This window comes from Piliocolobus tephrosceles, unplaced genomic scaffold (genome assembly GCF_002776525.5).
Source record: "Piliocolobus tephrosceles isolate RC106 unplaced genomic scaffold, ASM277652v3 unscaffolded_1097, whole genome shotgun sequence".
Lineage (NCBI taxonomy): Eukaryota > Metazoa > Chordata > Mammalia > Primates > Cercopithecidae > Piliocolobus > Piliocolobus tephrosceles.
Window position 1 is genome coordinate 1,258 of NW_022292054.1, and position 16,832 is coordinate 18,089.

At 32.6% G+C, this 16,832-nt stretch overlaps 1 protein-coding gene across 1 annotated transcript; it reads right to left on the bottom strand.

Annotated features, from left to right (window-relative positions):
- Positions 1-939: 939 nt before the first annotated feature.
- Positions 940-16,455, bottom strand: LOC113220404 (trans-2,3-enoyl-CoA reductase-like; the record flags this gene model as incomplete). Its single annotated transcript, XM_026449404.1, has 5 exons — positions 940-1,317; positions 2,036-2,079; positions 7,236-7,308; positions 11,935-12,040; positions 16,340-16,455. Coding segments are annotated over 5 exons (498 nt in total), but the record flags the coding sequence as incomplete, so codon positions are not given.
- Positions 16,456-16,832: the final 377 nt, after the last annotated feature.

Consider the following 16,832-nt stretch of genomic DNA (forward strand, 5'->3'; position numbering starts at 1 on the left):
AATGGAATATATTACTAATTTGTATTATTAAACACCTTGAAGGCAGATTTAGTATTTGTCCCATTTAAAAAGCACACTTAAGTATGGCTAAGCATATAATGGCGCACAAAATAACTCTTTTTAAGTAAGAATTTCACCTATACTTAATATTATACTATCTATAATTAAAGCATAGGTTTTAATTATATTACTTTCCATTTAAAAAAAATTCAATCTAAAGATTATAGAAATTTACAGTTTATCAAATTGTTAAATCTGTTATTGAAATAGACAATGCTTGTTATGTGCTTAAATGTGGAATTAAAGTTATCACATTTACCTACTTCATCTCTATTGGACATAGTCTATTACACCATCTATCAGTGTTTGTTTAATTTAGCATCTTGGGCTTTATTAATTTTTGCCTGAGGCTGTATGAAATATACTTGATTAATAAAGTGCTATGTGAAGAGAAAAAGCAGTAGCTTAATAAGAAGGCAGAAATTTTAAGCCTCTGGGGAAAAAAAAAAGTATAATTGCAAGCTATTAGAATTTTGCTTATGTCTAATTATGTCTCAATATTTTAAGAAAAATATTATAACGTTTATAACATAACTTTTTAATAAAAGATATGACTTTCATTAAAAGTTTTATTTTATAGTATTGTCATTCACATTTGAGAAGAGGGAATAAATACATACATAGCCATATTATACTGGAGAAAAAGGAAGAAATCAATAATATTATATGAAAAGGGAGTTGTCTTAATTACACAGAAAAAATTATAACCCACATTTTTTTTTGAAAAAGTGGACAACATCATAAGGATAAAAAGCAGAGGAATAATCAGATATTAATCTAAAACATACTGAAATTACCAACAAATAGGCAGTTATTATTTTGTTTATCCATAAATTCATTCTTCTCTTCCATCAGATTTACTGAGTAGTTAATATCAGAACATTAGTCTTAATACAAGAGGAGTTGTAGTACACTGTGTACAACTTTGCATAACGCTGTTACAACACATGAACCACAGAATTCCTCTCCTTGAACAGTATGCACTATTGGAAATCACAAGGCTGTGATATATTTTCAACAAATTGTTGAAGAAATTCCAAATACATAAATACTCTGTGCCATTTATTCAAACAAATAATGAGTTCCTGCTATGCCAAACTATATGCTGACAAGACAAAAACAAGATCTGTCCTTTTCAAAGCCAACGCACTGGAGGACATACTCACTGAAACTATTAACTAAAGATATGTAGAGAGAGAGAAAGCAAGAGAGAGTCATGTGAGAGCTCCTTGCAAAGTGTGGTGGGTGATTTATGACCTGTATAAAATGGTTAGAAATAAGTTGTTGAACACAAACTTTGCAAGAAATATGAATTTGTAGATGAATCATAGGAGTTCACTAATTTATCAATGATAGGGATGAAAGGAGAACATGAACACAGAATGAAAGTAAGAAGTTGTAGAGCACATAAGCATTAAAAAAAGTGTCAGATGAAATAATTAATGCGTTTTAGAAATAATCAAGAGTCTTGGCTACCCAGATTGATTTTCATACAATTTTATCTATATACATGTTTATTTACATAGAAAAATCTAAAGAAATTGAATGAGAACAGTTTAGAAAGGGCCTGGTTTTATTAAAAAGGCAAACTCTGTGTTCATCTTGAATTAGTTAAATTAACAATTATGCCAAAGTGTTTTTGGGTTGTAAGATTTGCAAACAATTTTTGTTCTTTATAGGTTGGTAAATGTGCATACAGTAGGATCACTGAGTATATATTTTTCAAATATTTATTGTATTTCAAGTAATACTAATCAAACGTTACAGATGACTACAACATTTTGATTATAAAATTTAGAGAGCTAAAGACTTGATGATAGAAAGTTATTTTATTTACTTCATTTTATATCATTATGTATATTATATAAATATATATCATATTTTCTACATGGCAAATCCTCAGATACAGTCTGTTTTTCTTCTTAATAATAACAAAATTAGAGCATGAATAGCAAAATATATATATGATACATACCAGAAAATTGATAGCAGATACTGTGATTTGCCTGTTTCCAAATGCTGGAGAGTAGAAAAAGAATATGTCATGCAGATACTCATAGTTTGGATTTTCAAATATATAGACATAATTCAGACAGTATTTATTGAGTATAATTATTCTATAATCAGTAGAACTGTCTAGTATGTAATTCACCTTTTGGGATGATACTTTTGCAATCTAAAGCGTTGACTTTTTTTTCCACATGTACTTTTTTTTTAGTAGCATAATGATATTTAAATTACAAATGGAATATATTACTAATTTGTATTATTAAACACCTTGAAGGCAGATTTAGTATTTGTCCCGTTTAAAAAGCACACTTAAGTATGGCAAAGCATATAATGGCGCACAAAATAACTCTCATTTTTAATGTTTAACAATAAAAAGAAAAATGCTGATTATACTCATTTGTTTTATATACTGATGTTTTGTAACAGGTAGAATTATAAGTATTTTATATTTTTATTATACAAAATATATGATGTATTACTTGCCTTACCTTAAAATAAAGAAAAATATAGGTTAAGTTCCAAAGGGCAGATAAAGAGTAATGTAGAAAGCACCATTCAAAGCAATGTTCTAAAGGCAAGGTTGCTCATGGTGGAAATGTTGGAATATTCAATAATAATAAAAATAGAATATTTGATAAACTTATCATCATGTCTATTAACGGTTTCATTTCTATCTTCTTGTTTTATATATGTGAGCATGTAAATTGTATTTATGTAAACACATTTACATCTACACATAAAAATATTATTCCTCATTTTAAAACGTGCATTTTTCACCTAACAATATGTTTAAAGATTTTTCAATATTACTAAATACTCATTGCCATAACTGTAATTGAATCTCCATTATAATGCATGACACGGCTAGCTCTTAAAACATTAATTATAGAATGGCTGAAAAGTTCACTTTATGTGTGATAAATAATACTGCTTTGAACATCTTTATGTATAATTCTTTTACTAAATTCTGTTTTTTGGGGATAGAAATTTAAAGGTATATTTTAGTTAAAGGTTATATAAGTATTTTTCATAGATAAATATTCATAGAATATATATACAAACCATCTGTACATGAATTGGAAGTTTTGTTTTTATGAAGTTTATATATCTAATAGTAAAATAAAATATATTAACAGAGAATATCTGAGAAATAGAGAAAAGTGGTAAGGGCAAATAAAATGGACAAAATCTCATCAACCATAGAAAACCAGTGAATATTACAATTTTCCCCTTTGACATATTTATATATATTGTATATTTTTATAATATTTGATATAACAATTTTATAACTTTTCTCTTAACATAATGTTACACCAATTTTGCCATATAATTAAACATTCTGCTCTTGACAAATCACAATTGGTTGATATGCATCTGTATCAGCCATAATTATTTTATTTGTACCTACTATTCAATGTAATTTTACTCATTCAACTATAGTTATCAAGAATTCGCACAACAGGCACTGAACTGTGTGCTTGTGATAAACTACAGACAAAGATGAAGGCAATCTTAATTGAACTTACATTCCGACCTGGAAAACTACTAATCACATGATAACATACGGAAGTTTGCAAGATCGATAAGTGCTACTATACAGATCTATGTAGTATTTAATAAAATAACCAAAAAGGATATTTTGCAATCTGGGAGATCACGGAGGATTCTTCTGAGTATAAAATTAAGCTTTGATTTATAAAAATGAATAAGCATTAGTATAAAGAAGAGAGAATTCAGAGCACATTAGGCAGAGGACAGTAAACATATGCTTTATTCTTATTTTTAAATGAAAATGAATAATGATGTGATAGTAAAAAGTATCAAGTGAAGAGTCTAATATTTTTCATATTTATTTCCAAAAAAACAAAGTTATAGGTAGTGTAAAAAGAAATAAACTTTCTCTTTACAATAGTCATTATAACACTTATTATTTAATAATACTTTATAATTTGTATAATGTTTCACATTCAGATAGGTAAAAATAACCTAATAGGCCATTATTCTTTGATTATGTTGATAGTAGACATTTATATATTGAGATTTTTGAATCTATACATTCTGATTGGGGGATTTTAAAATATTCCTGCCATTGAGCAGTTTTACAATTTTGATAATGTATTTCATTTATTTGTATTTAAATACTATTCAAGAAGTTGGAAAATAAATTCTCTAGTAGAATATGTGTTGGAAATATGCATACAACATGTTTTTCAATTAAGTTAGCTTTTATATATTAATATACAGATACTATTAACTTTACGCAGCCAAATTTGATGAGAATAGACTGTGGTGATAATTGTGATAAAAGTCAAACACTGTAACCAAGGAGAATTCAGAAAGAAATGGGAAAAAGACCGGTTGGCATAGAGCACAAAGAACAGCAGTGTCAACTATGACAACAAAAACAACAGAAAACCAGAAAAAAATAATAATCATGGCAGTAATGTAAGAAACAATATCCTGAATTAAAGACTTCATTATGTATGCTGAAGGGACATATCTTATATAAAGTGAAAATACAGAACATGTGATTAAAGATTAAACAGGTAAAATCCAAAAGTCCAATAACTTTTCTTTTTCTAATTTTGAGGGTAAAATGAGGGAAACTATGTTGTAAGCATGCATAATTTAATGAAAATTTTCAAGATGAACAACATAAAAATTGGATCAATTGTCCATTTTGCAACCTTAAGAAGATAGATTTAATGCAGCAAAGTAAGATATATTAAAACAAAAATTAAAGGAATTACTGATTTATGTGAATTATTTCATTTCATCTTCCTTAAATATGATTATTTATTAAGATTATAACTACTTTGCTGAAAACAGGTTTAATATGTACTATTTTCTTTTTTGTTACCTTGTCATCCTTGCTCTGTAATTATTATTATACCTTTTACTGTTAAAATAATTTAGGAAGTGCTTTTAAATATCACCTCATTTTGTTTTAATTTTTTTTGAGCTTATATTGTATTTTTAAGGTTTATTTTATCTCACCTAAAGATAATGTAGTTTGTGCTATTTCTACTTTGTGAGTACAGAATTGAATTTTTATGATATAATACATAATCAATTTTTAAAATTAAAATAAATCTATTAATTATAATCAAAGTGTTGAAAAGGGAACATATTCTATCAAAGTCTTAGAAAGTAATAAGAAATGAACGGGAAGGTCTTTTGCACCATAAATATAGAAAAGGGTGAAATTTTACAGAAAAAATAAAACAATAAATGGCATAGGCATGGAACAAATTAGAGGGAGTCTCTGGATCCTGTTATTTGTCAACAATTTGTGTTAGGTATCCTAAGCCCATATAACTAACACTTTAAGAAATAGGAAGCTCTACTATCTGGGTCAAAACTCAAGATAAAGGTGATATGCTTATTTTTGTGAAGGGGGTCTCCATGATAATGTCTATACAGAATTTATGTGTCTGACTGACTGTGGATTGGCTAACCTCTTGCACAGTTTACTGCTATCTGTAGATACGCTATAGATTCTTTTCAAGTTATTTGCTGAGTAAATTTGGAAAATCTGCCTATATTTTCTGAAGTTTAGCTATTCATCTGTAAAGTTGGGATACAAACAGTATCATTTTCGTGTGGATTCAATGAGACAAAATGTGGCAACTGCTTAGCATTGTACCTAATAGGAAGCCTTAACAAAAGTTAATTTATAGTTTCTCTGTTAAAGGAAAAAGCAACTTATTCTATCATATACTGTTTTAGAAGTCATATTATTATTTAACACGATTTAACTAAAGCATAATGGCTATAGCTCATGTGTATTACAACCATGTTAAGTGTGGACTTCCTAGGCAAGATATTCATTTTCCATTTGTCATCAGTATTAAAATGCTATAATATATTTTCACAGAATTTGAGTCCTACTTATATCTTATGCATTTAAAGATCTTGAGCATAGGGAAATTATCTTTTCATGGCATCATTTTTCTAGCCTTCAATGGGGAATATTAAAGCCACAAAATAATGTTTTAAATTAAAAATATATAGTATATTTACAGTTATTAACATTCAGTTTTCAATAAATGTTTTACATATATTAACAAAATTAACTGCTATTATTATTTTATACCCAATATGGAAATGAATAATTTTTCAGAGGCATATCTTATTAACATAGTCTGGAGCAATACATCTATATGTTAAGGTTATAAAGATAATAAGTACATCTTATAAAATATTTGAAAAATCAGAAGATACAGGAAATTTTCACTTTCAATATTGAGAGTTAATTGTCACTATTAAGACCAGATGAAGTTTTAATCACTGAAATCAATGACTTCACTTTCCAGACTGAACAAGATTTGTTGATTTTAGCAAAGACCCTGAACATTGTAACTCTATATTACAACTTCAGCCAAGAATTTAAGGAAGTTTAAGTGATTTTCTAAAATTAAAAATAAAATTTGATTATACCATTTATTTCCATTTATTTTAAACATTGTAAACACCAGAAATAGCCAGCAAAAATAATTGTCAAATAAATGAGAAAACATTTAATTATTGAGCTTTACATTTTGTGCCTTATGTGCTACAATAAAAGCTGAAGAGAGAAAAGTTCACATTGAAGGAAGAAATGAAATTCCTTGATGAGGGCAACCTTTTTTCTGGAAGATTAAGAACCAAGGAATTAGGTTTCATCCAGTGTACATTCAACCAAATTGTTCATCTGAGTCAAGAGCCAAGATACTTTAGTAAATTAAATCATAAATGGAAACTACTATGTAACAGAAAAATTGTCCCCTATTTTTGGTTGAATTATATTTAAAATAATAATTAAATGTTTATCATTTACTTGTAAAATACCTGATAGCTGATTAGTATATGATTGAATAATTATACAAGAATTTTCTCTTTAATTGTTGCTTTTGTATTTTATTAGCTGCTTTTTTAGAGGTTTACAACCTACTGATATTTTTGGTGGTTCATGTAGAAACAAAATAAATAAAAATATATGAGTCAAATTGGTCTTTTAGGCCTACATAAACATTTAAAGAAATATGAAAGCAATTTAAAAACAAATTGTTTCATTTTCTACTTATTCCTTTATGCTCTGTTGTTCATATTATGTATGTCATTTAGAATAGAGTTTTTAGGTTAGTCCTTTAGTACAGGGTTAGTTAAGAAGAAATCCTACATACATGGTGGTGTATACAGTGGATGATTAATGTAGTAGGCAATCCAAGAAGTAAATCCCCAGTAAAAGGCACAACTCTGCAAACAAAATGAAACAAAATAAAAGTTAGGAAAAATATGTAATATGTATTTCAATTGTGACATAAACATTTATATTATATGCATGTCACAATTTGAAACCACCCCATACATTTATATTAGACACTGCAGCATTTATATGTAAAATGCTACAAATTGTCTAAGCTAAATAAATGGAATATTTCTTTGCCCAATATAACAGTCAGAGAGAAGCCAGGTAGGGGCTGGTTTGGCAGGCAGAGAGGGAGGGTCTCAGAAGAGGGCCAACACCTGTGGACTGTGTGCCTGTACTGCCCCTATTATGAAGTTAGCAGGAGAAAATATGGTTAAGAAGTTCCTGTTATACCAAGATGCTTGCTCAGAAGGGACTTTCCATCCACCCACAGAGGCACAGACAAGGACTGAGCGTGTCCTAAAATGATCCTGACCACATTATAATGCTATTAGCATTGTGCTTTAACCCTCCCCGCTCCATGGGTTTCTCTTAGGAACTCCTGAGTAATAACCAAGATGGAGTAGCTATAGCCAACCCTAGGCATGCAGGCATGCACAGATGCAACACTCCTGGGGGTAATTTTACCCCTCCCCTTAGGGTGGAACCCACAAAAGACTTCCTTGTATTTTCCACATAAAAGACTGAGGACTCAGCCCCATTTCTTACAACCCTATTCTAGCCCCCTGTTGCTGCTGAGAGCATTTCTATTGCTTAATAAATGCTACTCTGCCTTATGCACTCTCCAGTGTCCATGTTCCTTATTCTTCCTAGTCGTGGGACAAGAACTCGGACCTCACTAAACTAAGGAATAAGGAGACTGCAAGATTTTGTGGGATTGCTCGGGATCATGGGAAGGGTGAATAAGAGCAGAATTCTTTATTTTCATTTCCAAGAGCTCTTGGTTCTCTTTATTATATGAAACCAAACAAAGTACTGGGCCTCTGTCAGCCAGTTAAGAGTGAACAGCATGGCTGTTGCTCCTACAAGACTCAGAGGACAAGCTTACTGATGAGGACTTTGTCAAAACCTCTTCATCCGTGGGTGTTGGGAATGTTCATTCTGTTCCAATCCAGTTTCCCTTCATGAAGCTCTAGCTGTTGTGTGGAACTTAGAAGAATGTCCGGGGGCAACTGAAAGTGTCTGACTGAGGCTACATTTTGGTGTTACGCAAAGGCCCTTGGACTGGTTCCAGTCCCTGACAGCCCATTATGGTGTTGGATAAAGATTTCCAGTATTTTTCTATCACATTTTCTTTCTTTTGAGACTATCATGGTTGCTCTCCCTTCTTTATATTCAATGTTATGTATGTTTTTTGCAACCAGGAGAGATAATATTATTGGGAAAATTGAGTAGCTTGCTTACTCATCAGAAGTGTAACCCAGAACAATGTCGCTTTTACCTGTTCTTAGAACAAGGGATATATGAAGATTTGGAGAGTTTCCTTTCTCCTGTCAAGGAGACTGACTGGCACTGTACAGGAGGCTATTTCTCCCTGGGTGACTATTTTCCTCTCCATTTAGGCTGTTTCTTTTTGTCATGAGAGATGTCAGCAATGCTCAGTAAGCATAGAAGTGTGCAAGAAATCAATTTTCTTATTCTAGGAGGCTTATTTTGAGGGATGCACACCAAGCCCCAAACTCCTCTCTTTCAAACTTCTGTCTGAAAAGGATTTGGACACCAAGTTACAGGCTAACATTCCAAACTTTGTCAAGGTGCCTGATAAGGCCTGATAAGGCAAGGATTTGTTTCTGTGGATCCAGGGGAGCCCTAATTCCCTGGCTACTATCACATAGAATTAGCCAAGTCAACCCCTACATTTTCAAAGACACCTATTCTTACTCCAAGTATAACAACTCCTGGGCAAGAAGAAGGGACTAGTTTTGGAGGTCAGTCACTTTCATTTCCTTGAATGCTATGATCTGGCTCTGTCCATTACCTATCAGTCAAGGGATGCTCCTTAAAGATTTAGGGACACCCGCCTCCAGTAATGTTTTTTGCTCCAATTCAATTACTTCAATGTATTTTCCAAGTTTCAAGTGGGAAGCTTTGGGTCTGAAGCCCAAAAGAAGAAATAGATCTGAGGGACCCCAAAGGTAGTCAACACTGGTGAGCTAGGGTGCAGCATAGGTAAGTGTGACTATTCCTAACTTCCAACCCTCATGGTCTGTTGTTGGAGGTTACACTCGCATCCACAGGTGACACCTATATAGGTTGCTGGAACCCAGAGGATACAAGGAGGAGGAGAGGAGAAAGGAGATGCCTTTTCTCTCTCTCTCCCCCTCCAAGTTCACCCTAAAAGTGGAAGGCAGACTAAGGGATGCCTTTTCTCCCCTCTCTTTCCATATGTGTAACAATCCATCTTCAACCTGCACTCCCCTTAATAGCAACCTGGATCACTGGGACTCCTTTTACCCTCAGACCCTAATGTTCACTCTGGGCAAGTCCCAACACCACTCATTTATAGAGGCCTTCCAGAATTTAACTCAGGTATTTAAACTGTTCTTAAACGATGATATGTTACTCTTAAATCAAAGTCTGATGATTGCTGAGAAACAGGAAGCCTCGCAAGCAGTAAAGAAATTTGTATATGAGCTTTGTACTCATATAATACCAGAGACAGGGGAAGGTCTTCATCAGTTGGAAAGACAGCAATACCGCTGAAGGACCCTAAATAGGATCCTAATGATAATATGGGAGAATGGAAGAATAAGCACTTTCAAATGTGCATACTGGAGGGCTTACCAAAGACTAGAATTAGGACCTTATGAGAATCCCTCTGCCTTTCTTGAACAACACCCTCTCACAACCTGAAAAAGCCAGAGCAGTTATCTCCCTGTTCCTCCTAATGGTAGTTAGGGTTAACACTCCAGAGTGGGGAATGAGAGAGGAGGCTGATTTGGCAGATAGAGATGGAGGGTCTTGCAAGAGGGACAATGCCTACAAGAACACACCTGTACCACCCATGTTATGTAGCTGGCAGGAGGAAATGTGATTAAGAACTTCCCCTTATACCAAGATGCTTACTCAGAATAAACTCTCCAGCGTAGGTGCACCCGTGCAGGTGCACCCGTGCAGGTGCAGACAAGAACCAAGATGCATACTAAATTGATCCTGATCCTGAACTCATAGTGCCATTAGCATTGTGGCTTAACCTTCCCCCCTCTGCAGGTTTTCAATGATACTCATGGGTAATAGCCAAGATGGAGTATCTATGGCCAACCCCAGGCACATGCTGATGCAACAACCCCAGGGGGAAATTTAACCCTCCTCTTAGGGTGTTAGCCACAGAAGACTTCCTTGTCTTTGCCACATAAAAGACCCAGAATTCAGCCCCATTTCTGGCAACCCTCTTCAGGTACCCTCTAGCTGCTGAGAGCTTTTCTGTTGTTTAATAAATCTTACTCTGCCCTAACCACTGTCTGGTGACCATGTGTCTTATTCTCCTTGGTTGTGAGACAAGAATTTGGACCTCACTAAACTAAGGCATAAGGAGATAGTAATAGTAGCATTTTACAAATACTATTTTGATATCACTAAGAAAATGCATTTCTTTGCTCCACTTGTACTAATATTAATGGATATTTGTGATATATGTCAAGTTAACAGAATATTTTAGAAAAATTTGATGAGAATTATTTTGTCTAGCAAGTAGTAAATATAAATGAATTACTAAAAATAAAACATAAATTATCAATTGCATAAGATACACTAAAATTTTTCCAACAATTAGTCCATTTAAAAATAAATTATTTGATAATTGGTAGTAACACATGTTGATTGACTGGAAAGGAAATGACTCAGATTTAGGAGTTGTAGTCTATAATGGTGATCTTGAACTGACTTGATTAATTGTACTATTTTCTATAAAAAAAAAAAAAAGCAGGTCTAAATGACTTCTGAGGTCTCAGAATTTCAGAGTTTACTGCTTTATTGTAATGATAACAATAGAATGGCTCTTCTATTGCAATATTACAAAGCAGATATTTGACAAAAACCATGAAGTTTTTTTGTACAGACAAACCTTTTTGGGAAAATAGATTTTAAATTGAAAAACAAAATTTAACTTAAATTGAAAATTGAGTTTCAACATGTTGTCTAATGTACTTTTCCATGTCAATATTTTACATTTTTTCTCATGTTTTGGTAGTTATTTGATAGTTGATAACAGTTGCATTCACAATTTCTAGAAGAGTAAAGACACTAGCATCATATTGACAACTGTCACAATAATGGAATATAGTATCACCATTTTAATCCCACACAGATGTATATTTGTAGGAACATTCATATATGATATTCTTCACTTCAGTGGCACTCAAAGAATCTGAATTCAATGCTTAGCATTATCAAAATTAAAAGATTCCTAGGAGTATCTATTTTATCTTGTAATATGAGGTAATGACAAATCTTTCTATAGTGTTTAGTTAGAATTAAATATATCATGAAAAAAATGACATTTTAGGAAAAGAATGTTTAAGACATGCTTTTTTTTTTCATTTTTTTAAAGGACATGCTTATACAATTAAACATGAAAATCTAAGTTTTGAAGGGAAACAATAATTAAATATTTTGCAAAGGATCCAACATATAAAATGTCTCAATCATTATTAAAAAATATAAAGCATCCTTACTGTTATCAAATTTTTCAAAGGTGTGTGCCCTGCAGAAACTTTGTGAACAAATAAGGTTTCCAAAAGGTATCGGATGTAGTGTATACAATGACAGAAGCAAGCCAAGCTGGAAAAAAAATAAAACATAAACATGAAAATCCTTTTGAAATTCTGGCTTGTCTCATGCATGATACATTTTTTTTTTTACATTTAATATTCTAGCTATTAGGAAACATTATTTCTGGTAGCTAAAACACAAATGCTTGCTTTAATATTTCATTTCCAAAATATTCTAAATTTAGTAATAAAAATAGCTGTTACAAGAGTCTCCATAAATTTACTTCTGATGACACTAGAAATATTTTATACCAGTCATAAACTGTAATGCTCACACCTGTCCCAGGAGTAGGTATAAATATAATAATTGCAAATATGTTCATATCAAACTGCCTCAACTGACACAGACAATTTACAAGTTTTAAAAATATCCAAAGCCTACTTGGAATGCATTTGACATTTTATAATATTCAGAATAACTTTTTAATTGTTTGGTTGTCCTTTAGCAAGTATCAAGATTGAGAAAGTTTAAATTGCATTTTCTGTGCAGTAATAATGCAGCTTTGTGCTTTCTTTTTGTATTGTTTTTTTCCTACCTAATATTGTAATATTTTGTCTCTTTGTGTGTTTGTTTGTGTTGTACTCTAAGTTACCACTTCTTCTTATCATTTTTATGTAATTATTATCTTAAAAGTAAATGTAAAATGTGATTGATTTACAGCAGTGTGTTTTTCTGAATATACTATAAAGAATGTATTTTTCATTAAGATTTGTACCTATTTTGTTATACATAAAAATGTGAAATCTCAAAACTTTAGTTGCTATTAAAGAAATCAATACGGATCAAAGATGACATAGTTTTTGTGTGTTGTTTGTTTTTGTTTTTAGAAACAGGATCTTGCTCTGTTGTCCAGGCTGTAGTGCAGTGGCATGATCATGGCTTAAACTCTCAGGCTCCAGCAATCCTCCCACCTCAGCTTCCTAAGTAACTAGACTATAGGCCCATGCCACCATGCTTGGCTAATTTTTTTGTATTTTTTTGTAGGAACGGGTTAAACCTTGTTGCCTAGGCTAGTCTCAAACTCCTGGGCTCAAGTAATCAACATGCCTGGGGCTCCCAACGGGCTGGGATTACAGGCATGAGACACCACACCCGACTGATGACATACTTCAACCAGTAAAGATTGAGCATAAAAATCAGCATATCATTTACTCTATATAATAATGAAATCAGACATTGAGTTTATTTATAAATTGGGAGTTGATTTTAGTGGAAACGATTTCTGGTATGAGTAGGGTGAATCTAGGAAAAAAAAATAATAAACACTAACCTGGTTAAGTCAGCAGCAAATTTATCGTTATTCGTAAATTGATAAAAACAAAAGTTTGCACCTATTATGTAACATAAATGTTTGTGGTGATACCTATAAGTATAATGGTAGACAAATTCTGAAAAAGGTGACAGAGCAAGGAATGTGAATATCTGGGGAAAGAGCTTTCTAGAAAGTCAGACAAACAAAAGCAAAAGTCCGGATACGAGAAGCTGCCTTGTGAGTATGAGTACACAGAGTAGGTAAGGAAATTATTATCTCTCCTCATTTTATTGTTCTTTTGTAGAAGTAGTTAGAAAAACCCTTGATAATATTTTGTTTTGTTTTGTTTTATAAAAAAGCAGCAATGTAGCAGAGCCCTAAGTGAGAAATTTTGGTTCAAGCTATGATCTGTCTAAGTTAGTATATTCGTTTATATTACACTATACCATGAGAGCATAGAAACCCCATAGAATGTACAGCTAGAAACTTAGTTTATATATATGCCACCATGCACTTCACTGCATGGTGATGCACCAAGTTTGATTTTCTTTCACAATATTATTATTCTATTTAATTATGTTTAACTTCCAAACACTGATTATTTTCTGCTGATTGCTAAATTAACTGTGAAACCATAAATAGGTGTGAATCCAATTCTTTTTCCAAACCAAAATATTGATAATATCTTATTTATTTTAAATCAAGTAAGGTTCAGGATATGAGGGCACAGCACAGAAAAGCACAGCTTCAGCTTTACAAACAGCAAGGGAGGCATGGCACTACACCAGGTTTCTGGTTTCTGTTGAAGAAGACTAAGAAATGTTCAGGTAATAGGTTCATAAGATACTTGACGCGGACACAGTTCCTACAGGAGATATGCTTTTAGTTCCAGTGTGTGGAGGTTTCTAAGAGATCTGAAGAACTTTGTGGTGGTTGGGTCACATATAGAAATCTGTCTTCTATATGAACTTAGCAGAAAATTCTTTTGACATTATAATATGATTCAAAGCAATTTTGGAGACATTTTAATGTGTTTCAACTGGACGTGGCATTTAAGAATTCATCTTAAAACATCATCATCCTGAAAATTAGGTGACAGAAGACCTGTGGTTATTTTCTAAATCCCTGCCAGATACATAAATTTCAAAAGCAGTTTGTGTATCTGCTGTGGAATTACTTTATATAAACTTTGCATATTTGTTATTTGGGAACAATGTGGCACAAATACACTCATCACTGAGATACTACCAAGTAGGCTGTATTTGTGTTTAAGAATAGTACGGCTGGTGCAGTGGTGCATGCCTATAATCCCAGCACTTTGGGAGACTGAGTCTGGAGGATCTCTTGAGCCCAGGAGTTCAAGAACAGCCTGGGCAACATAATGAGACTTCATCTCTAAATTTTTTTTTTTTTTTAAACATTAGCTGAATGTGACGGTGTACACTTATAGTCTCAGTTACTTAGGGGGCTGAGGTGGGAAGATGGCTTGAACCCTGAAGAGTGAGGCTGCAGTGAGCCATAATTGAGCCACTACACTCTAGCCTGGGCTACAGAGCAAGACCCTGTCTCAAAAATAATAATAATAATAAATGGCAAATATGAGTCAATTCCTTTGAGAATGATACTAAGAGACCATCCTATACATGGTCTCTTTTAGAAATAATTGGTCATTTCTTTCACTTAAAATGTGAAGAGGTACCTTCCGCTATAATTGTAAGTATCTTGAGGCCTTCCCAGCCTTGCAGAACTGTGAGTCAATTAAATCTTTTTTTTTTTTTTTTTTTCTTTATATATTACTCAGTCTTGGGTATTTCTTCATAGCAACATGAGAACGAACACAGTAGCCAATCAGCACAAGAAAGGAGGTCAGTATGGCTGGAGTACTGTAATTAAAGGTAGGCAAAACTTGATTTGAAGTAAGAAAGTTAGGATGAAATTAGTTCTCTATCTTTTAGCATCCATATGACCTAAATACTTACAATTTGCTTCTTAATTCACTTGGAGTTTATTTAATGCATAAAATTTGTTCAGGTCTTTATTTATTTATTTTTCCCTCAACAAATTTCCCTTCCCACAGCCTACTATGGCATCTCAAATAAATATTCTCTTTTGGCTTAATTTGGCATGTATTTCTTACAGAGAGAGATTATTTTCACAATATGCTAAACACCACAATTATATAGAATATTTTGTTTATTGCCTTACTCTTTTTTGGTCATACTTCAAAATGGTATTTAATTTTGGATTTTGACTTATAAAAAGTAACTTGTGGCCGGGCGTGGTGGCTCACGCCTGCAATCCCAGCACTTTGGGAGGCCAAGGTGGACGGATCACGAGATCAGGAGATCCATACACGCCTGGCTAACACGGTGAAATCCCGTCTCTACTAAAAATACAAAAAAGAAAAAAAATATAGCCAGGCGTAGTGGTGGGCACCTCTAGTCCCAGCTACTCTGGAGGCTGTGGCAGGAGAATGGCGTGAACCCGGGAGGCAGGGCTTGCAGTGAGCCGAGATCACGCCACTGCACTCCAGCCTGGGTGACAGAGCGAAACTCCATCTCAAAAAATAATACTAATAATAAAATAAAATAAAAAGTAACTTGTAAACTTTTTTCTTCCTGTCCATTAGTTAGGTCATTATTTCTTTCCTATGCAACATTGCCAAATAAATAAATGTATTTTTAGGGAAGCATTTATATTTTATATCCTATGCATGGTCTCTCGATTTTATAATTGTAAACTTCTTTTAATTATATTTCTGAATTTCCCAATTTCTCTTGACAGCTGTGATCATTATTAACACAAAGTACCTCTATTTTAAGGTATATCTAATAGTTTCTAGTTTAAAAATTTGGAATCTGCTGTACATACACTATTTGTGATTATCTAAAATATATTTCCATAAAATTGTATCCACTTTAATCGCATTTACTAACAATCTTTAGTAATATTTTACCTGCTTACTAGTTCATCCCCTCCTTAACGTGTATGTTATATGGGTGTGTGTGTGTGTGTGTGTGTGTGTGTGTGTGTATGTGTGTACGTGTATCACTTACTGTACCACTGGGTGGCGAAATCTTCTAGCACTCTCTTTTCCATCATATATACATGGGATCCTCAAATAAAAGAGGAGGTATATTAGCAGAGATCCTGTGTATTCAGCCAAAAATACCTGAAAATAAAACATGATTTAGATTAAACAATAAAAAATAGATGTTAAGGTTCATTTGTGTCTATGAGTATTAGCCTACTGCATAAATTAGTGAAATAGGTGATTTTTTAACCTGATTAATGATATTGCAAATAACGACTTCCTTGGAAGAACCAGGGGGAGAAAGCCTAATATATGTAGAGTTAATTTAGAATAAAAATAAATATTGAACCTAATAAACTGGTTTTCTTCTTCAGATATAGTAAAAAGGAGATTTTATTTTAATAAACAAACCATTATTAATGTATTTTTCTGTGTATTTCCCAGTGCAATACACACTTAATCTTCTGTAAAAACTGTCCCTGTCAATAAATTGAATGAGCTAGAGTATCTTTTTT